This window comes from Schistocerca piceifrons, chromosome 1 (genome assembly GCF_021461385.2).
Source record: "Schistocerca piceifrons isolate TAMUIC-IGC-003096 chromosome 1, iqSchPice1.1, whole genome shotgun sequence".
Taxonomy (NCBI): domain Eukaryota; kingdom Metazoa; phylum Arthropoda; class Insecta; order Orthoptera; family Acrididae; genus Schistocerca; species Schistocerca piceifrons.
The window spans coordinates 844,723,885-844,747,343 of record NC_060138.1 but is presented as its reverse complement, the minus strand read 5'-3'; the positions used below and the strand labels follow the sequence as shown (position 1 = coordinate 844,747,343).

At 39.5% G+C, this 23,459-nt stretch overlaps 1 protein-coding gene across 2 annotated transcripts in view; it reads right to left on the bottom strand.

Annotated features, from left to right (window-relative positions):
• Positions 1-23,459, bottom strand: part of LOC124715343 (E3 ubiquitin-protein ligase TRIM37-like) — a 291,007-nt gene that overhangs the window by 183,551 nt on the left and 83,997 nt on the right. For both annotated transcript variants that reach the window (XM_047243092.1, XM_047243093.1), the window contains exons 5-6: positions 19,764-19,973; positions 4,837-5,016 (exon numbers count right to left, since the gene is read on the bottom strand). In XM_047243092.1, coding sequence (XP_047099048.1) covers positions 4,837-5,016; positions 19,764-19,973 — 390 coding nt within the window. The remainder of the gene's footprint in view (positions 1-4,836; positions 5,017-19,763; positions 19,974-23,459) is intronic.

The following is a 23,459-nucleotide window of genomic DNA, read 5'->3' as shown; positions in this document are numbered from 1 at the left end:
TGCTTTCCCCACTCCTCGTGTGTTTTTGCTCCTTTTTCCCCACCTCCCTGCCTCACAACTTCCCGACGCCGCGCCTGTTGGCAGTCTAGTCCTTGCACCCTCTGCCAGACAGCGTTGTTCGTCTCTCCCCACCTGTAGACTACTATCCCTTCCCCTTACCACCCCCTACAGATTGCTGCTCGCATCCCACACAATGTTGCATTGCAGCCCGAGATGCTGGAGTTGGTGGTTTTTTTGTTTGTGTGTGTGTGTGTGTGTGTGTGTGTGTGTGTGTGTGTGTGTGAGCGAGTGTGCCCGCGTTTTTTACTGACAAGCTAGAGCCAAAAACCAATGTGTAAGAGTCTTTTTATTGTGCCTGTCTGCAATTTGATGTTTCTTCCTGTTTGTTTTTTTCCTTTCTTTCTTTAACTTCCTTTGATCTTGATTCATCAGTAATTCTTTCTTCCCCATCTTTTTTTCTTCCCAGTATTCACAGTTGACATACATATTCTTTTATCAATACAATCACAGTTAACAGGAAAAGGTTTTACACCGATTGTGATTTGAACATTGGCAGTAAAATACTGAACTTGGTGCCCAAAATTTGCAAGGAATACTACAATTCTTAAAGTCATGTATTGTTCCATGTCACTAAGAATTAAAATGGACTTGCTTTACAGTCTGACTGTTATGTCTTGCCTAGCGAGATTACAGCATTCATGAAATGCTCAGAACAAACACGAAGTACCATGATGCGTGGTGACTCAATGAACACAAAGTGTCAACGTAAGCAGTGACGAAAGAGTCCCTAAGCTTGTCAGGAACAAACACAAAACTAAAAGCAGATGTTGCAAAGTACTCACACTTGAATGCAAGCAAGCAAAGATCAAAGTAAACAAGAATCCTGGCTAGTGCTAGCAAGTGACCAAGCTTTGAGTTTGCAGGGTCACACAAGGAAAGCTAAGCTTCCAAAGGCATTGCCCAATGTACACGACACTTCCACTGCTTACAGTGGAATTGTGGCTGAATTTTACTCTCTACTGTAAATAACTGCTCATCTGACATATAGGAGTCTGGTGTCAATACCAAATCCTCCACATCATAAGGCACATAGGGCTGAAAATGCCTCAGCTTGTGCCAGAATTATGCAGTCAAGGGACAAGTGGCCATGGGGATCTCCACCAGAACTTCCACCTGGGAACAATCTACTGGAATGTTTGGGGCAATGCCAAGGCTGTGGTAGCCTGACTGCTGGTCATGAACCAACAAGGAGGGGGATACACACTCTGATAGCTAGTTTGAAGATGGAAGGAAGTATTCCACTTCCATCAGATCTCCCACCCACCCGGCTAAAGGGTCTCCTGGGCGACATGTTTCAGAAGGCATGGGTGTAAGTTACACTGTCAGTGAGAGCGCACCTAGAGTTCCTGCTGCTAATAAGCCAAGTACACTATTCATTTGTTATATATTTTTATGAGCTTCAAACAGGAGTGACTTCATTAATATATAGGAAATGTGATTTCTGTGTACATAGGCGACTTGCAGTCAATGAGGATGATAGGATGAAGACGAGGACAGCAGAACACCCAGTCCCTGGGCGAAGAAAATTCAACGACCCAGCCGGGAATCGAACCCGGGCCCAGAGAATTGACAACCCGTCATGCTGACCACTCAGTTACTAGCGGGTCGACTCCAGGCTGTGTTGGCTTCCATCACACAGCTTGAGGCTACAGCCAAGGGGCATCACTGTGGGGGGTCGGACGCAGGGATGCGAGGGATGTCTAGCATGTCTCGTATGTCCCCCAATTGGTTCACTGCTATGGCCTTCCCAGGTACTGCCTGCACTGAGGTTGATCCCTCACCTGTGGTCAAGTGGGAGATCATATGCCCAACACTTACATAAATAGTTGCAGTGATACTCGCCCTCGGTTATACTTGTGAATTCATGTACTTGCTCGCCTATATGTGCTGTTATAGCACTTTTATCTGACAATAGACTCAAGTGACAAGATCTTCAGTTAAATGAGAAGTGGTTGAAACTGCCGAGTTGAATATCCGAGCACATGGAGACAGCGAGTTCGGGGACGTCGTCATAAGACCAACTAGCAAGTTTAACGCCAAGTTTACAGTTTTCATTTCTGATCTCTAGTCCACACCTTTGTCCATATTATACCACTAACCACCAACAGTGCCTGCATTTTGACAGCAGCACCCATTCCACACCAAAAAATTCCTTGCATACAGGTGATCACACATGGACAGCATATCTGTAGTGATGTGAATTTCCTTATCCAGTGTACTGACGGTCTTATTCAGGCATTCACTGACAGACACTACCTCCTTAAAACTATACCACCAACAGATTTTCATTGCAATATACTCACACACTCCTAATCTCCAACCACCATCAAGAATCAGCTGCAATGGAGCACCCTTGTCACCCAATATCACCACAGACTCCAGTAAGTGAACCATATTCTTCGCCAGGATTTTGATTATCTATCATCACAACTAGATATGAGAGACTTCCTACCCAAAATCCTAGCCACCCCAGTCATCCACACAACTTACACAACAGCCTGGTCCATCCCTATGCCACTCCTAATCCCAACCACCTTGACACAGGGGTCATATTGCTGTAGAAGACCCAAGTGAAAGACCTGCCCAGTTCACCCACCCAGTGCATCCTCCTCCAGCACTGTCACAGGCTCAGCCCATACCATGAGAGGCAGGGCCATTTTGAGAGCAGCCATGTCATATACCAGCTCTGCTGCAATTTCTGCACAGAATTTTATGTGGGCATGACCACCAACCAGCCGGCACCAGAATGAACGGCTAAGCCAAACTGTAGCCAAGAACAAAGTTGAGCACCAGCAGCACAACAATCTGTCAAGCACAACATGCCCGAGTTCAGTGATTGATTCACAACCCATGACATCTGGCTCCTTCCCTCCGGCATCAGCTATTCTGAATTACATAGTTGGGAGTTATCCTGCAATACACCCTTTGCTCCCATAATCTTCCTGGCCTCAATCTCTACTAACCCTCTGTCCCGTCACCCTCTACCCAACAGTTTTATAATCTGTCCTTTCACCCCCTCCCAATCAATGCCTCCAAGTCACCATCATGCACTGCACCTCACAGGCATGCACTGCATGCAAAGCCCATGCATATGCCACATCTCTCTCCTGCTTTCCTGTCCTGCACTGCTGCTGCCTCCCACCCAGCCGCTAGCTGCCTGTCCCCAAACCCCTCCTGTTTCCTGCCTATTTCTGCCTCTACCCACTCCACTAAAGACAACACCCATCCCAGCCTACATGCAGAAACACCATCCCAGCACTATGTGCCCATCCAGCAAAATGTAGGTGAATGACTCAACACTTCTGCTCTTCAGTGAATGTTCTCCTCTACTACTAAATTATTTGCATTCTGCTGGTACTTTCTTTAATCTATATTACAGAAATTAATGTAGATAACTGTAGATATAATGCTTATTATGAAATTCTTTAGTAAAAACTCCAAATCAACACTTTATTGTTCATTACAGGCTTTGTATACAGCATTTATTTATGCACCACAAAAGTGTGATAATGCAATCCTAGTAGCATGTGTTTCTGTTACAATGCTTATGACAAGAAGTACTGTGACATTGCTGGTGTTGCATCCAAGAACATAAGTTTCCAAAGATGGTTAATTAAACTAAAACCTATTGTAGATTTTAAGACTGCGATTTGGACTGTTTCGAATAAAATATTTTAAAGGCACGATTTCACTTAAATGAATGGTGCATTACACAATATGATTTATGTGAGTATTTTAGATGTGCAAGATCGTGTAAGGGTAACAGTAATTCATAAAATGAAATATAAGACTCAGATCTGTTTATCTGATCATAGTGCTGTAATCAGTCTTTTGAAAAATGAACGAGCAGCCCATGAAATGGCCGAGTAATTGACTCTAGGATGCTGAGTAAGAACAGCAGCCCTTAAATTCCCTGTACCCATAGCATCTAGAACTTACAATGCCTGCCCAAGATATGAGTGACCTGTCTTCTTCCTGGACAGTGTGTAGTTTGCCTGAGTTGTACTCCAGCATATTCCCTTCCAGTGACTGACTGATGTCACACAAGTTCTGTACTTGTAAACAATCAGACTATTACAGAGTTGTCATTGGTCTCATTACGAGAAATATCTTATGCATCTGTTCCTGCAGTCTTTGTGCTGACTCTTTTGAAGGCAGTTTCTTAAAGTCTGGATTAGCACAGTCAATCCCACTGGCTCTAAAACTGCACTGCATTGTTCAGTCTTGTTCTCGTTTCCCTGTAAGTCATAACTTCTGCATGGAAATATTTAACTTGCACCAACCAATGGTGATTTTCTACAACAACATTGCAAGTTCTCAATAATGTTGGTGAACTTCTCATTCAAAATAAGTGTTCGTGAGTCAATAAGCATGGAAATGACCCTTTCTAAGACCACAAACAAAGCACATGGTCTATAACAGACTGAACATGCGTAACACATACATTCACTCTGTTAAATGCTGTTTACAACTGATAAGGTACAGCTTTTGGAACTATTAGTTAGTTTCTTGGAGAGTAGAGAAGGTTTGTTTGAGGATGGTATAAAGGAACAGCAAGTCAGTCAGACACCAGTTTGAGAGGAACCTAAAAGTATTGAGGACAATGGTACACACATTATATCAGACTGATTCCAAGATCTGGCTCCAAACTTCACAAACCTATGGAGAAAAAAAAAAAAAAAAAATATTCCAGTTTACCATGCATTCTACAGGATAAGCCCATTAGGCACAAAAATGTTTTAAAAAATAAGGCTGGAAAATAAAATATACACTCACCTTAGAATTAGAGTATCATTCTCTGTGTTTAAATAACCCTCACTGGCAAGTAGATCAAGACGGAAGAATCGGTTGTAGCCCCAACATTCTCCAATCTCAAAATCTGATGCAAATTCACGGACAATATTCTTGCTAGCATCAACTGAGCCTTGATGAATCATTTCAACTCTATATTCGTATCTGTATTTGAAAAATAAAACATGTTTAAACATAACGTTCTTAATCAAACTTTTGTTACACAATAGCACTCAGGTTCATAACTTAATTTGTATAAACACCTATTACTCCACATTATACTATTGCTTAACGAGCAGATATTACCTATCCATTACACTGTATTACTCCAGATTGCATTTCATATCTTTTGATTTCCTTTTCAACAAAATCTTTGGGCCGTACAACAGCTCATTAGTATTGCACGTAACACACTCCCTGCACTCTTCACTTATCTCATGTTGTAAAAACCACAGTCAAAGGTTATAAAACTTAGGCTTGAACATTCTTGACGGTTTTCAACTGTTTTCATTCCTATATACTCCACCTCTGCCTTGGTCCCAACAAGTTAGTGTGACATTCATCAGTTAATCACCTCTCTAGAATACAATACTAAGTACACTTGTACCCCAAGGGTAGCAGTTGGTCTGAAGACAGAAGAAATTTTCTTGGCTTGCATTGAGAGTAGATACGATACTGTAAACTTCATGATCACCAAACTTTGTACTCATACGACAGTCCACACCCATGTCACAGTAAGGCGATACAATTTTCAATTTTCAATTAACCACTGGCACCCAATTAGATTTAATTCTCTTTCCGAGCGCCCAGCCGCGAGTTAAAGCTAGACAGCTAGAATCTCTTCTACAGACTGTGCTGTTGCCATACTTCAAGATCACACAATTTCATTCATCGAGAAACTGAATTATTTATTCAACTGTCAACGATGTTTTCTGCAGCAACAGTGAATGTGTATCTGCAAATATGTTAGTATAATTCCAAAATAAATACATCAGGTGTTGGGAACACACATCAAGTATTCCACGAACAAGCAATGGAGATTATTTACCTGTTTATAACTTTTTCAATTGTTAGTCTCCCAGTGAGACTCCCACTGTTAACATTTTGAAGAGAGAAGAATGTACTGCAGAGCCTGTGATGTCAGCAAATTAACTGTACAGTGAAATCTAAATTAAAGGATCAGAGCTGTAGAAATATCAAGAAATATTGGTTTCGCATTACCTGGAAAGCATTGAAATAGCAAGGAACATAACAACTGTATGGTTTTGACAAGAATTTTTTTTAATGCACTCCGTGTTTGAAATGTAAATAAATAGTGAAATCCACTGCCACAAAAAGTTGTCAGAATTATGCATGAGAAAATTAGATTCAAAGATAACAGTCAATGCAAAGAATTTTGGATGACACTGGTTTCAAATATGATGGAAGAAAGTTTTTAATGGAAAGCAATGACACAGCAGCAGCACAAGCCACATTCCTGAGACAGATGCACAAAATAAGAAGGTATTCCAATAATGTACTACCATGAGTTAAACCTGGGTGAATCAGAACAGATTACCACCATTCAGAAATTAATCATGTCACTCTCAATAAGCGATTCACTGAACTGTTCTTGCCATAGCTCTCTCCAAATTCAGCCACTATAATGGATAATGCCAGTTATCTGTCACCTGTTATTAAGAAAACACTTGGCATGAACAACAGGAAAGCAGTTATTGTGCTCTGGGTTAAAAATAAAAATATTTTGCACTGTTTAAGCCAGACTCATGCCTAACTTCCATTCTGCATCTCATTAATTTAATTAAATCATGTGAGAAAACATATGAACTTGACTTACTTGCAATGTGAATGTAGTCACATAGTTATGCATTTACTGCCAGTGCAATCCAACTGAATTATCTTTCACAAAGATTAAAAGGTTATGTGACAGGGGGAAAAAAAAAGAAGCATTCCGGGTAACATACATTGATTTGCTTGTGCACTGACAACAGACAACAGCTCCCCTTCAATGTGGGCAACTTGTGTGTCGCAAACTGAAAAGCTTCAGAAAGAGGATTTTGATATACACATGAAGATGTATGTAAGCCTCTAACAACCACATGGTTCAGACAAACTCAGATATCAGTGACAAAGGTATTTTTTTGGACTCTGGAAAAATGTCTGAAAATGTTTTTTGTTTCAAAATATCAATAGTCTTTATTGACTGGGAATTTGTAACCTACAAAGTGTGGTGATGTTCACTTGTTATGAGTGACATAACTACAATTTTCTATATTGTTAGCTAACTTTTAGCTTTAAGCTTTTCCCAATGTACACTGTGCTTTAATAACTCACAAGTTTGACAGACTGCCCCCGGCATTTTCAAGGCATGAATTAGAAAACGCCATAAACTGACCTGTCGAGATATTGGTGGTTTTCGATGAACTCAACATGTAGCATTCCCTCAAGCTGTCTGAAGAAAATGGTTAGTAGTTTGCTTGTTCCATGGTCATAAATGTGGTCTTTCAGTGTTATGTGGTACAAGAGAGTTTATATTCATAATGCTCTTCTACTAGTTACGTAGTTGTCTTTTGCCTTAGTCTTTGCAATACCTGTAATTTTCTACACTATGCTTTACATTTCACAACATTCACACACACTCCTAGACACAAGTTACAAAACTGCACACTTTCAAACAAATTCTTTGGAATAGAAGGAGTTGTTAAGCAAATACAACGATTTCAGTTTATGTTTGAAGTTAATTTTACTATCCATTATATTCTTCACTTCAATGAGTAAGCTGTCAATGATTTTTGTACCTGAATACAACAATCATTTCTGTGCAACATTATGGATTCTTGATTGCTGTAAAGAATTCCTTCTGTATTATTGTAGCGAAGAACGTCACTGTTATTTTCAAATTGCAATTCATAATTGAAAACAAGCTTCATACAAGTAGTAAATGAGCTGTAATGAGGTGGTTGTTGTGCCTAACTAATAACGAACTGTCTTCAAAAGGTTCTTGAGTGGTGGACATCATATACTGTCCTTCTTATACACTTGTGTGCAACAAAAACTTTGTTCCTCTAAGAAGAGTTACCAAAGAATATGAAGCAACAATAAATTAGTGAATGAAAGTAGAGAAATTAAGTCTGCTATTATCTGCAACAAAAAAAGTTACAAAACTTAAACACTTAAGATCTGTAACACGTGAAATCCAATTGAGGTTCTTATTAGAAGGCAACTCTGTAAGTTATTACATTTCTACTTACAATGCAATCCAAATCAGACTAAAATAACAAATATTGTAGGTGGTTTCAATGACCTTATAGTTTGACAATCTTCTTTTCGAGAAAAATTGTATTTTAAGTCTTTAAAAAAACTGCATCAGCGTTCTCGTTTTTTGACATGATGCTGGCTGCAGCTGTGGAACAGCTGATGCAGAGCCATGAAGATGTGGAGTAAGATTTCTCCAGTGTAGATGATTGTTCAGAACTTGTTACAACATTTGTTATTTTCCTCACAGATTTGAACATATAACATACCACAGTCAAATGAACCTGGTTGTTATCCGCAACAACATGATACCTTCCAGGCTTCCCTATCTTCCACTTCCTCGTCCTCCACCTCCTCCTATTCTCTATTATTTATCTACTGAATAACTGGTCAGAAGTGCCTCTAATGGCTGAAAACCACATTGCTATTCTCCTAGGATATTTTCAGGGCACTTCTTTATCCTTTCATTTAGCACCCTGCAAAATAGCTTGTACACTGTATTCAATGAAGTTATGCCTCTCTAATTTTCACAAGCTAAGTTTTTTTTTCCTTTCTTATATATAGGACATATTATTAGAGTTCAGGCATGCTATCTTTTCCCATATATTAATTTTTAAACCAAGCCTTACATTACCACCAAGTTTTATAAGTTCCGACACTATTCCATCTTCACCAGGTGCACGATTATTTTTCACTTAGATCACTGACTCAGTCTCCACCAATGTTGGTATTTTTGCTTCTTCCCTTTTATCTTCTCTTGTCTCTATATTCTCCTTCTGTCCTTGTGACTCTCTTGATACCCGGTCTGAGTTGGTACTGAGTGTATCTTCAAAGTATTCTGCCCATCTCAACAATATTTTTTGTTCATCTCTGATTATCTTACTATTTATATTTTTACACGCATTTTGGATGGGTTGAATTTTTCTTCTCATCTTCCTCATTCAATGACAGAATTTTCGTATCTCATTCTGTTCCTTTAGTTCTTCTCTCACTTGAAATTTTGCTTTCAGTCATTCCTTTTTCTTACATATCCTATGAGCATACTTCATATACCCCCACAGTTCTTCCTGTCTCTTTCTGCAGCATTCTAAGTCTTCCTGAATTTTTATCGTCTATTGATAGTCTACATTCATCATCAAACTCTTAATTTCTTTCCTTTCTTCTGCTGCCTCTTTCACTACTTTCTCGGTCCCATTTCATCTGCCTTGATTTTCCATTGTTTCTTCGCTGGCCATCAGGACATTTAATTTTTATTTGGTATGCTTTAACAATTGCGAGATCATTCAGTTTTGCTATATTCGAATCTGCTGTTTTGCCATTCCGATTTAATGTATTACTGCTAACTTCTCTCTCACTATGGCATTTACAGTGCAGTGGTCATAATCACAGTTTGGATCCCTGCAGCACTGTGCCTCTGTGACTGACGTGGCATACCATGCTTCTACTATGCTACATACACCTGATTTGCATGTTCCAAGATGTATTCTTTTGTGTGGAAAACACATATTCCTCATAAGTAAACGATTACTAGCACCAAATTGACTTGTATATCTCCATTCTCATTACTTTTTTCATGTAATTTGTATCTCCCCGATACTCTTCCATATTCATTTTGTCTGATCTGTGCATTAAAATCTCCCACACCAAGCAATAGGTAGTAGTTTTGCACTTTACTACAGATACTTTCAAGGCCTTCATAAAACTGTTCTTTCTTTCTTTCTTTCTTTCTTTCTTCCTTCTTCCTTCTTCTTCTTCTTCTTCTTCTTCTTCCTCTATTGGTGCGTATTCTGTTATTGTTTTAGTTCTGAATTTTCCTTTTACTTTCAGTTTGCTGAAAGACTTTTCCTAATCTCTGTTGTTATTATAAATGTTTTAGTTTGCCCTGTTCTTTTTTCTGGTTCCCAGTACAGCAGAGAATAATGAGGCATTTCTATCTGCACTTGCCCTGGTTATCTCACTTCCTGTAATGCCACAATACAATCTCTTCAGCTATTTCTTTCATCCTTCTATGTTTCAACATTGTTTGTAGGTTCTAAGTAACTACTTCCAAATCTTCTGTCCTCTTTCTTTGCTGAATTCGTGTTCTGTATGTCCCAGGCATTATCCGACACTCTTATTGTGGTTTGATAATATGACATTTCTACAGTGCTGGGTTATTGGGCCAATGCCCAAATTCCACCCTGCAGAATGTGGATTTTTATGTTTTGAGATACAATTTGACTGGTTCCTCTGTCAAAACCACTCTGGCTTTGGTGACCCTGCCAATAGCAGTGCTACTGCCGGCCCAGCCCTTGACTTTGTCAGAGCATGAAAAACCTTCGCACCCAGCACCGAAGGTACCTTCGATAAGTTGGTGTCCCACAGGAAGGCAAAATGTAATTTGTTTCCATTTAAAATATCTGTTTGCCTTTCAGTGACAAAGTCCACATAATGAAATAAAGCTATACTCTGTCAAATTAATTAGAAATTTAGTAGGATATAGTGCTCCAAAATGATTTTAAAATCTGAAGCAATCATAGACACAAAATATATAATTAAAGGTATGAAGCCAGAAACAAATTATCATACTTCATTTCAGAACAAGGAGGTTTAACAGATTAATTCAAGCAACAAGTTCACCGAATTCAAAAAAATGAAGATCATGCAGATAAGGATGAACCGAGTAATTATTTAACAATTTGATTTAACAACCTATAATCAAACCAACAAAAGATGTTGCAGGCCTATAAACATAGAAAGGCACCTATCATTAAGAAGGTGATAGTTTCAATCAAATGATAATACTCGTACAAACATTATACACTCCTGGAAATGGAAAAAAGAACACATCGACACCGGTGTGTCAGACCCACAATACTTGCTCCGGACACTGCGAGAGGGCTGTACAAGCAATGATCACACGCACGGCACAGCGGACACACCAGGAACCGCGGTGTTGGCCGTCGAATGGCGCTAGCTGCGCAGCATTTGTGCACCGCCGCCGTCAGTGTCAGCCAGTTTGCCATGGCATACGGAGCTCCATCGCAGTCTTTAACACTGGTAGCATGCCGCGACAGTGTGGACGTGAACCGTATGTGCAGTTGACGGACTTTGAGCGAGGGCGTGTAGTGGGCATGCGGGAGGCCGGACGGACGTACCGCCGAATTGCTCAACACGTGGGTCGTGAGGTCTCCACAGTACATTGATGTTGTCGCCAGTGGTCGGCGGAAGGTGCACGTGCCTGTCGACCTGGGACCGGACCGCAGCGACGCACGTATGCACGCCAAGACCGTAGGATCCTACGCATTGCCGTAGGGGACCGCACCGCCACTTCCCAGCAAATTAGGGACACTGTTGCTCCTGGGGTATCGGCGAGGACCATTCGCAACCGTCTCCATGAAGCTGGGCTACGGTCCCGCACACCGTTAGGCCGTCTTCCGCTCACGCCCCAACATCGTGCAGCCCGCCTCCAGTGGTGTCGCGACAGGCGTGAATGGAGGGACGAATGGAGACGTGTCGTCTTCAGCGATTAGAGTCGCTTCTGCCTTGGTGCCAATGATGGTCGTATGCGTGTTTGGCGCCGTGCAGGTGAGCGCCACAATCAGGACTGCATACGACCGAGGCACACAGGGCCAACACCCGGCATCATGGTGTGGGGAGCGATCTCCTACACTGGCCGTACACCACTGGTGATCGTCGAGGGGACACTGAATAGTGCACGGTACATCCAAACCGTCATCGAACCCATCGTTCTACCATTCCTAGACCGGCAAGGGAACTTGCTGTTCCAACAGGACAATGCACGTCCGCATGTATCCCGTGACACCCAACGTGCTCTAGAAGGTGTAAGTCAACTACCCTGGCCAGCAAGACCTCCGGATCTGTCCCCCATTGAGCATGTTTGGGACTGGATGAAGCGTCGTCTCACGCGGTCTGCACGTCCAGCACGAACGCTGGTCCAACTGAGGCGCCAGGTGGAAATGGCATGGCAAGCCGTTCCACAGGATTACATCCAGCATCTCTACGATCGTCTCCATGGGAGAATAGCAGCCTGCATTGCTGCGAAAGGTGGATATACACTGTACTAGTGCCGACATTGCGCATGCTCTGTTGCCTGTGTCTATGTGCCTGTGGGTCTGTCAGTGTGATCGTGTGATGTATCTGACCCCAGGAATGTGTCAATAAAGTTTCCCCTTCCTGGGACAATGAATTCACGGTGTTCTTATTTCAATTTCCAGGAGTGTATTTGTTCTGATGCAGACTCCTTGCAGCAATATACCACCATTCTCACCTCAGCCTTCACTGCACATAATTACCTCAACAGCCTAGTTCAAAAGACTTTGGAGCACACCATTGGTGACTTAGTATTATCCTGACCAGGAATGTATTAGTCAGCTACTTCGAAAGGGCCACGACTTCAAGGGCCATGACTTCCTACAATCGTGCCCAGAAATGAGATCCATTCTATCTGAAAATTTGCCACCCAATCTCCACAATATTCTTTTCAGACCCTACACTCCTACACCTATCTCCCTTCCCTATGGTTCCTACCTCTGTGACAATCCCCACTGCAAGACCTGCCCTATGCACCCTCCTACCACTACCTATCCCAGTCCTGTAACTGGCAAAATGTATACTATCAAAGAGACAGCCACTTGTGAAACGACACTTCATATACCAGCTGTTATGTAAACACTGTTCTGCCTTTTACGCCAGCATGACTGCCACCAAATTGTCAATTAGGATGAATGGGCATAGGCACAGTGTGTATAATGGCAACACGCAACATCCTGTGGCAGAGCATGCTCTACAACATGACAATCATCACCTCATTGCCTGTTTCACCACAGGCACCATCTGGATTCTTCCTCCAGACACCAGTTTCTCAGAACTCCGCATATGGGAACTAGCACTAAAATATGTCCTAGGTTCTTGCCACCCACTTGGCCTTAATCTACATTAATTAATTCTGTCTCAGCATAACTTCACAGTAACTACTCCTTTCATCACTCCATTTTAGTTTCCTCCATCTTTCAGTGTCTTACCCATCTATTTTTCACCACCCCCTCCCACATCTATTATATACAATGCACTTACCTTTCCACTCTTGTTTATGGATGCATGGTGTTTAAGCAGTAATCTCTGTCTTGCATATTACCTGTCTTCCGCCTTTAAACACTCAGGTTTTCAAATCTCATCTGATGCAGTCCCCAACAATCAGTCTTTCCTTCTCATCCCATACGTTAAGTCTCCCCTGGCCCATGGTTCTGGATGACTTTCCCAAAATCTACCTCTTTTCCTCAACCTCTCCAGTCCTTTTCCTTCACCCTTCTTCCTTCCCTTCAACCCTTCAGCTTGAAGGAGGAGTCACTGGCTCTGAAAACTTGGCTAATTATAACCTCCTTTCATGTGAATGTTCTGCCGCTGCTTGGGGAGTAGATTTTTTATCTATCCAATTATTTTGTAATATTTAGTGTGTGTGTGTGTGTGTGTGTGTGTGTGTGTGTGAGAGAGAGAGAGAGAGAGAGAGAGAGAGAGAGAGAGAGAGAGAGAGAGAGAGGAGTTGTTGTTGTTGTGGTCTTCAGTCCTAAGACTGGTTTGATGCAGCTCTCCATGCTACTCTATCCTGTGCAAGCTTCTTCATCTCCCAGTACCTACTGCAACCTACATCCTTCTGAATCTGCTTAGTGTATTCATCTCTTGGTCTTCCTCTACGATTTTTACCCTCCACGCTGCCCTCCAATACTAAATTTGTGATCCCTTGATGCCTCAGGACATGTCCTACCAACCGATCCCTTCTTCTAGTCAAGTTGTGCCACAAACTTCTCTTCTCCCCAATCCTATTCAATACCTCCTCATTAGTTACGTGATCTACCCACCTTATCTTCAGCATTCTTCTGTAGCACCACATTTCGAAAGCTTCTATTCTCTTCTTGTCCAAACTAGTTATCGTCCATGTTTCACTTCCATACATGGCTACACTCCATACAAATACTTTCAGAAACGACTTCCTGACACTTAAATCTATATTCGATGTTAACAGAGAGAGAGAGAGAGAGAGAGAGAGAGAGAGAGAGAGAGAGAGACTGAATTCCTGAGAGGAACTTCATTTAGAGTTAGTTGTTCATAAAGGCAGCTTATAAAAATCTAAATAAATTACAAAAACACAATAATCAAGAGGAAAGTTGCTACTCACCATATAGCGGAGATGCTGAGTCACAGACAGGCACAACAAAAAGACTGTCACAATATAACCTTTCGGCCAACAAGCCCTTAGTCAAAAATAGCCAGAGGACCACAGTCGTGTGTATGAGCTGTGTTTGCATTTTGTTGTGCCTATCAGCGACTCAGCATCTCAGCTATATGGTGAGTAGCAACTTTCCTTTTCATGATATTGTTACATTCCGTCCAGGATTTTCCACTGTTTGACAAAAACATAATTTTGTTATGTAGCTAATTACCACTGTAAATTGCATACTTCAAACATACAGCTGCATCCACCTAGACTTCACTTCCATTGTGGTAAATAGCACTCTCGGCACTATGAGAGGTGCTTGAGGTATCGCTGGAACTGTCACTGTTGTTACTTAATGAAATAATCATGTCCTCCACTGATGCTATACATATATTTGTCAGCCTTCTTTCCGTCTTCAGAGATGATGTTCCTATCAGTTTCTGTTTGGAGTTCTTAGACTGCAGAAAGGGTAAATTTATTATTATTATTATTATTCCTGGCAACATAACATTTTAATTTATGCCCATATTAGCTCTGTAACACTGTTGAGTTGGTGGCACCCTAATGAGAGTGTGCCCATATGTTTGTGCCAGCTTGTAAGTTTCAAACATGGGGAACTGAGTTTTATGGAGAGAAATTCTTTACATAAGCTCCACCTTTCAAATGTAACCACATATGTCAACATTGCGATGTTGCAGCCAATCATTTCCTCCTTTCACTTTACCATGGTAAGTGCTTTTTCAACAACTACTGAATAGTAAGGAAAATTATGTAGAACAGTTTTTGACGGTTTTCCCAGATTATGAATTAGTGCTTCTACAAACTACTTTGTAAATGTAATGGGGCTCAGCTATTCATGATAATCTTCCGTTTCCCCTGATTTAAGAAGCTGAAAATCTTTCAAGAGAGAACTTTCTGTGGTGCCTGCATTGCATGCTGGAGAATATGTCTGTACTCCTTGCCTGGAGGCATTGCCATTGCTCATTTACTTGTTTCACCTGTCCAACCCTGCTTGACAACATGACCACAATTGACACACGTCTCCTCAAGCCACACCACTTCATCAATATTCAGACCACAGATCTGCATTAAAAATCGGCACTACCATACAGCTACATCCTACCTTTACATCAACATCTTATGGCCACAAATGTCTGTGGTGAAATCTTAGGTTGTGCAATACTATGAGTGACTTCCCTGATGCTGAGTATTTTCCTTTGTGTCAGAGTAATCATAAACATGATAACGAATTGTATGCTAAATAAATGAATCTATATTGATAATCCGCTTAGCCATACAACCGTTATTTTACTTAAGTGTCAAGCTTCAATGTTCTTCCAGTTTTCTTCTTCTTCTCTAACATTTCCTTGCCAATCTTCACAACAGTGTGTTTGCTTTCAGAGCTGCTGCAGTTCTATTGACTACATAGTTAATGGGAAGCAGTGCACCACCATGAGGTTTTTCAGTCTCAGAGTAGGAACATATGGCAACCCCTGATGAATGACGCATAACATTTCCACTCATAACTTAAAATGACCTGAAACTTCTTTCTGACATTGTTCAGTACCATACAACAAATAACAATAACAAATAATATAAAAGAACTCCCGCAACAGCAAAAATGACAACAAATTAAATCACAGGGTGTAACAATCACACATGACATCAAGCTTCCTGAAACCAAACACACTGCAAGTGGGAAGCATTGTGGTGGTGAAGTGAAGGTGTGGCAACCTCGGGTAGCCCCTGCAGCTACAAGTATCATAGCATTGGCAGAATACGGTCCCTCCCTCCCTCCCTCCCGAACAGAGTGTAATAATAGAGAAAAGACTGTATAAGTATTCCAACATTTCCTTCAATCTTTGTACAATTCAAGAAATAAATCAGAATTTCAAATACTAAACTGATCACAGATTAGAAAGCAAAGATTGTAACAACATCCCCTGTCCACCCAGTAATAATGTCCAAAGGATGTAGAGCTGTTTTCTAGTGTGATCAATATCACAAAATTGTTGACACTGGGATTCGTAATCAGTAATAATGTCCAAAGGATGTAGAGCTGTTTTCTAGTGTGATCAATATCACAAAATTGTTGACACTGGGATTCGTAATTTACCACTTAAAATCGTATTAAGTTTAGCAATTTTATCAGTAATAACACTAATATACTTTCATAAGAACTGATTCCATTGTGTCTGTTTCATTTTCATGTGGATTGAACAACTGCCATGGTCAAACGAAGTTAATCAGGTACAAGTTATGAACTGTATGTTAAATGTTTGAAAAAAGTTAATGTTGAGGTATCACCTAGCTTCACCACATACAATGGAATCTTACTGAAAACACTTTGTTACACATACCATCATGGGCTGAAATAAATTAAAAAAACTATTCTTGATTGTCATTTTCACATCACAGCAATAATAAAAAATTCTTGTTTAGTCAGTTTCTCATTTTTTGTCACTATGATAAATATTTGATGCACTGGCAAAGTGTTTTTGCTACGTGGATAAGAAAAAGTACGTTTGTGATGAATCCAGCACGACATCCGGAGACAGGAGGGGAAGGGGAGGAATGAGACAGATGGAGCCAGTGGTGGATACAGAAAAACCTCAAGGAGGGGCACTAAAGATATCTTGAGCTACCTCTGCGTTTACCGTAATAAAAAATAATCAAGTCACATGCAAAGTATAAGAAAGTTTTATTTAAACTGATTACAAACATATACAAGACAATGCCATCTTATGATATAAAAAAAGTTACAATTGTGGTTCTGTTCCTTAAATGATGAATTCTATGTGCCTATCTTCTTGGCAAATTGGTTAATTACATCATCAATAGGACAATCAACTTCAGGTTGAGAGTTCTACAGAGCTAAGCCATTAAGTCTATCCTCCTCCATTGTCGAGAATGCGTTTTTTAGGAATCTTCTCGAAAGTCACTATTACCAGAGACATAAGCATCCCTAGTTTCCCCATCCCTAACTCTTATTACGAGTTAGGTATGGGAAATAATCTTTACGTTATTAGTAAAAATATTGTTACAAGTCTCTTAACAATATTTTTACTGAGAAATTACTATGAATTATGAGGGTTAAATGAAAGGTAATGCCTCTACCTTTGTTAATTGGGTTTGGATGAGAATATTTTAATACATCAAATGCACAAATAATCCTTAGAATGTGATCTTTAATTACCAATATTCACTTTTCCACATAATCACCAGCCAATTCGATACATTTCTGCCAACAATGAATAAGTTTTCTGAAGCCATCACGGAAGAAGTCACACTGTTTCCACAACCACAATCTCACAGTTCTCTCAATGTCTTCATCAGAAGCATAATGATATCCCCACAGATCGTCTTTCATTATCTGGAACAGATGGAAGTTAGACGGTACTAAATGTTGACTGTATGGAGGATGATGTACGTTGGTGAGATTCAGTCTTTGAATTTCTGCTGTGGTGGCACATGAAGTGTGTGGTTTGGCATTGTCATGCTACAGGAAAATATTTCCTTTTTCCTTTCGGACCCTTGTTAGCCGTCATTTCAGAGTTTGCAGCATTGTGATGTAATGCTCTGAATTTATTGTTGTTCCACGATCAAGGAAATCAACTTTGATAACACCATCTGTGTCCCAGAACACTGTGGCCATGGTTTTTCCAGCTGAGGTCTGCGTCTTTAATTTCTTTTTCTGGGGCGAGTCTTTGTGTCAATATTCCATAGACTGATGTTTTGTCTGTGGGTCATAATGGTCGACCCACGTTTCGTCTCTTGTCACAATTGAATGGAGAAAGGTATCACCTTCATTCTCATAATGTGAGAGGAGTTCCTTGCAAATTTCCAGTCTGTGCGCTTTCATTTCAGGAGTCAGCATCCGGGGTAACCATCATGCACAGATGTTCCGATAGCCAAGCTAAACAATAATGTGACCCACATGTTCTTGTGAAATGCCGATTGTGCTTGCAATTTCTCTCTGAGTGATACAACAATCGTCCTGAATCGATCTGTCAACATTTTGCTTGTGAAACTTTGTGGTTGCTGTCACAGGACGGCAAACTCTGTCACGCAAGTCAAATGTTCCCACCCTAACATCTTTGAACTAACTCGCCCAACGATGCACAGTACTCATATCAACACAAGCACCATAAACTGCCTAAGAGAAGAGGCTACAGAACAAGCCAGTACCTGCCATATACCAATGCTGCCAACAGTTGAAGAGTTATTAAGGTGGAGGCATTACTTTTCAGTCAACCCTCATATTAATACTTCACAATCAACTGATCACTCTCACTCTTGATTAATCTTCACACTTGCACTTGCTACAACTAGGACTTTTTACTTATTCATTCTTCAGTCCTAAAACTTCTGCTTCTGAATGTAAACTAGCTTCCTATTCGGCAAATAGCCCGTATTTATAATGCTACGTTTCAAAGGTTTTCTGTACAAGAAAACAGTAGAATATTCGCAACTTTTCTCGAACAAATGCCAGACAGAATAACATATCGAGATCACTAGAATGGCTGCGACTTTTCTCGTATGTATGTGCCAGACAGAAACGTATAAAATACGATGACGCAGATGCGCGTGCTACATGGCAAAGTACAACTACTTGATAACTCAATTCAGTCTAGTCAACAGACGAAAGAAACAAACAAATAGCATGCGGGCTGACCGGCATGGACAGCGAGGGTGGCAATGCTGCCCCCCCAACACCCCCCCCCCCCCCCCCCAAATATGTATCCGCCACTGGATGGAGCAGGGTTTCATTTGGGATGTGATGTTGCAAGGGACGACAAAAAGGAATATAATAATGTCAAGGAATGATAAGCATGAATATACACTACAGGGGATGGCTTCAAGCCTTGTGAGATACCTACAAAAGGTATTTGGATGGTACAGGAATCAATTAGTATGCCAGTGATCATGACTTCTTGCTAAGGCATTTTAGTATGTTTAATGCCACATACTTGAGAAGTCATGATTATTTTTTCTTTCTGCTCCATTTTTCTCAAATTTTCTTCATACATTTGATCTGTTCTCTCATTTTCTTCTGTCTGTTTATATTCTGTTCTATTTTTTTGTCTGTTTTTGTTCAAGTGTATTTTTCTATGTTGTTTCTGAACTGTTCTCTATAGCCTACATTATCTTGTATGAATTCCACATCACTGACGTCGTCTTCTGCTTCCGTGATCCATTTTGTCTTGTTTTTGCTAGTCTTTGCTATCTTTAATATTGCCTCGTGAGACTGTCTTTTTCTGTCCTGTGGATGGGTCCATAAAATTTGCATGTCTCAATTAGATTTTTTCTTAAGACAACATTGATATTTACATGTTTCTTCGAACAGTTTTACTGTTCATGTAAATAACTAACTTGAAAATTAAAAAATTAATAAGTACTTTGAAGAATTATTACAATAACAATGAAATCACAGATCACTCACTTTGATGTCTCGGGCAGCCCAGCACTGAGTTCAAGAAAAACTGACAGGTAATTCCCACGAACAACACCATTTCCATCTGGATACACTTTTAATCTCCAACACAATCCATTGACATGGAGAGGGGATGAATACACAGGATCTGCCTTGTGTTGCAGTTGGGTGAATTGTCGCATGACAAAGGTGCTGCTATCATACCCCGGAACAATTTCACTGCAATTTCAAACAACTATATTAGAGAAATAAAAGATTACTGAAGAGTACTCACCACAAAGAAGCTTACTATTTCTCACTTTATCTTTAGATCTAAGCTCCCTAGGACAGAATCCTGAAGTTTTTTTTTAAGTAAATACCCTTTGTACACGTCACTGTAAATAAAAAATGCAATGATACAAAAGCAAAATTAGCTTTAGTTATATCACTTCCATAATCCCATAGCATTATGATTACGTATTCTGCAGGAAAGTCAGTTTATACTGCACGAGATAACTGTGTATTAATTACCTCTAAAAGAAAACCTGTTTCATAATGCATGAAACAATTAATTCTGCAGGATTGTTTTAAGTGGACAATTTCTCTAAACAAATAACAAACACAGTTGCCGTTTTCTGCCCTTCACTGCTCTCTGAATGGACTAAAATACCCTGAACAAATAGCACTGCCCTCTAAGGAATTCCTTCAGCTCAAATCATCAACTGACATGACATTAGATCTAAACACACGTGCCTGCCAATCTGTCTTTAATCTAGCTCATGTTCAACGTGTCACACACTGACCCTTATGCTGCAATGTATAAATAAAAACTTTTCCCCAAGTACAAAAATGTAAAGACTTTGTATAAAATGTAAAAGCTTTTGTAAACAAGAAAATCATAAATAGTATGTTATATTATAGAACAATAATGTGACAGGTTCGCAGGAGAGCTTCTGTGAAGTTTGGATGGTAGGAGACTGAGGTACTAGCAGAAATGCAGCTGTGAGGACGGGGCCTGAGTCGTGGTTGGGTAACTCAGATGGTTAGAGCACTTGCCCATGAGAGACAAAGGTCCTGAGTTCAAGTATTGGTCCGGCACACAGTTTTAATCTGCCAGGAAGTTTAATAGTGTGACATTTATACGAGAAATCCTTTCTGCTGTCTGATGAAGGGCCCAGGCCCAAAACTTGGTGAAATAAATAAATCATTCAAAAAGTGTTACTGACTAAAGTTTTTCCCCTCAGTGACACTTAAAAAAATAAAAACAACTGTGAAGTTCTGAAATCAAAATGTATAAAATAATGACACTGTTAACCCACAAGGTAAACAGAACTGTGCATAACATAAAAGTTCGAATTTCTATTGACAACAGCAATCCTAGTAACTGTATTTAACAACAAATGAATAGCAAAAAGTTATTGCATAATACATCAAATTGAGCATTAAGAACAACATTACAGCCACACAACAAACGTAAAAAGCACGCTTACTGATTACCGTGTGAAATAAGAGCTCAGTACAAGAGATTCTCAGACAAATTTGCATGTTTCATTTGAAATTATGTAAGTAACGTCCTAAGCTGTGTGCACTTCATGTGTATCTTTGATGTAATTCGTGCTTTTGTTACGCACAACTCTAATTGCAAGTGGGGAAAACAGATAATCCATCATCCATTACGCAATGTTTCTCTGATACAATTATAAATTCCATGAACATTAATTCTAGTGATATTGAACTAAATTTGTTAAACAAGGGCCTAAAACATAACACAACCTAAAGCATGCAAATATAATATTAAAGTTGTAAGTATTAGAACTGAAATTACATGTGATGTAGCTAAAGTAAATAATGGGGAATTCTGCACTACATAATAAAATAAATGAAAATCATTCAGAAACATGAAAATCGTTCAGAAACATGAAAATTGAAACAGTGTTAAGGCAAAATTTCAGCCAAATCAAGCAATACTAAAAAAGGCAGTAAAGGAAGCTATGTAGTAACGAAGACACTAAATAAAACGCTAGTTCTTTATTTTCTTCCAAAATAACAATATCACAGAAATTAATTCTTACCCAAAAATAATAGGCAAAACTTAAAAAAAGAGATTCCAGAATGTAACTTCCTTTTTTCCTCAAGTAAATACAAATAAATAAATACATACATACATACATTAAACCTTGTTCCACAGATCATGAATATTATATTTCATAATGATATGGAACGTGTCACTTTAACATAAGTTTCCTTTACACAAATAATTTTTTTTTTTCCAGTTACTACTTCATATCTAAAAATTCATCTATTGAGTAGAAGGAGTTGTCATTCAGAAATTCTTTTAATTTGCTTTTAAATGTTGGTTGGCTATTTGTCACACTTTTAATACTATTTGGCAGATGACCAAAGATTTTTGTGGAAGCATAATTCATCCCTTTCTGTGCCAAAGTTAGATTTAATCCTGAATGTTTAAGAGCATTCTTTCTTCTAGTGTTGTAGCTATGTACTTCACTGTCACTTTTGAGCCGGGATGGGTTATTAATGACAAATTCCATATGTGAATATATGTATTGTGAAGGTACTGTGAATATCCCGAATTACTTAAATAAATGTCTGCAAGGTGATCTAGGGTGATCTCCAGCTATTATTCTATTACACATTTTTGTGCAATGAATACTTTCTCTCTTAATGACGAACTGTCCCAAAACGTGATGCCATATGAAAACAGTGAGTGACAACAGGCAGAGTAGGCTTATTTACTGATATGTTTATCACCAAAATTTGCAATAACCCTAATAGCATAAGTAGTTGAACCTTCTTCCAATTCAATTTCTCATCAATGCGCACACCCAGAAATTTTGAATATTCTGCCTTACAGACTTCTGCTCATAGTTTATATTTATCAATGGTGTTATGCCATTAATTGTACAGAATTGTATAAACTGCATTTTTCTCAAAATTAAGTGAGAGTCCATTTGCAGAGAACCACTTAAGTTTCTGAAAGACATTATTTGCAATTTCCTCAGATGATTCTTGTTTGCTGGGTGTGATTACTATATTTGTATCATCAGCAAAAAGAACTAGCTTTGCATCTTCATGAATATAAAGTGGCAAGTCATTAATGTAAATATTAAGAACAATAAGGGTCCCAAGACTGAACCCTGTGGGAACCATTCTTGATACCTCCACAGTTAGAGGACTCTGCTGATTTTAGCAGACCATCTGTTCTGTTAATTTCAACCTTCTGCATTCTTCCAGTTTAATATGAATTAAATCATTTGTGCACTGTCCCGCTCATACCATAATACTTACGCTTATCTAGAAGAATGTCATGATTCACACAATCAAAAGCCTTTGAGAGATAACAAAAATACCAATGGATGATGTTTGGTTATTCAATGCATTTAATATTTGATCAGTGAAAGCCATATATAGCATTTTCTGAAAAACCAAACTGACATTTTGTTAGTACTTCATTTTTAAAAATACATGATGCTCCTCTTGAATACATTACTTTTTCAAGAATTTTGGATGAGGCTGTCAGAAGTGAGATGGGGCAATAGTTGTTAGCATCAGACCTATCCCCTTTTTTATGCAATGGTTTTAACGATAGCATATTTCAGTCTATCTGAAAAAATGCCCTGTTTCAGTGAGCTACTACATATGTGGCTGCGAATCCTGCTTATTTGTTGGGAACGATCTTTGAGTATTCTCTTGGAAATGCCATCAATT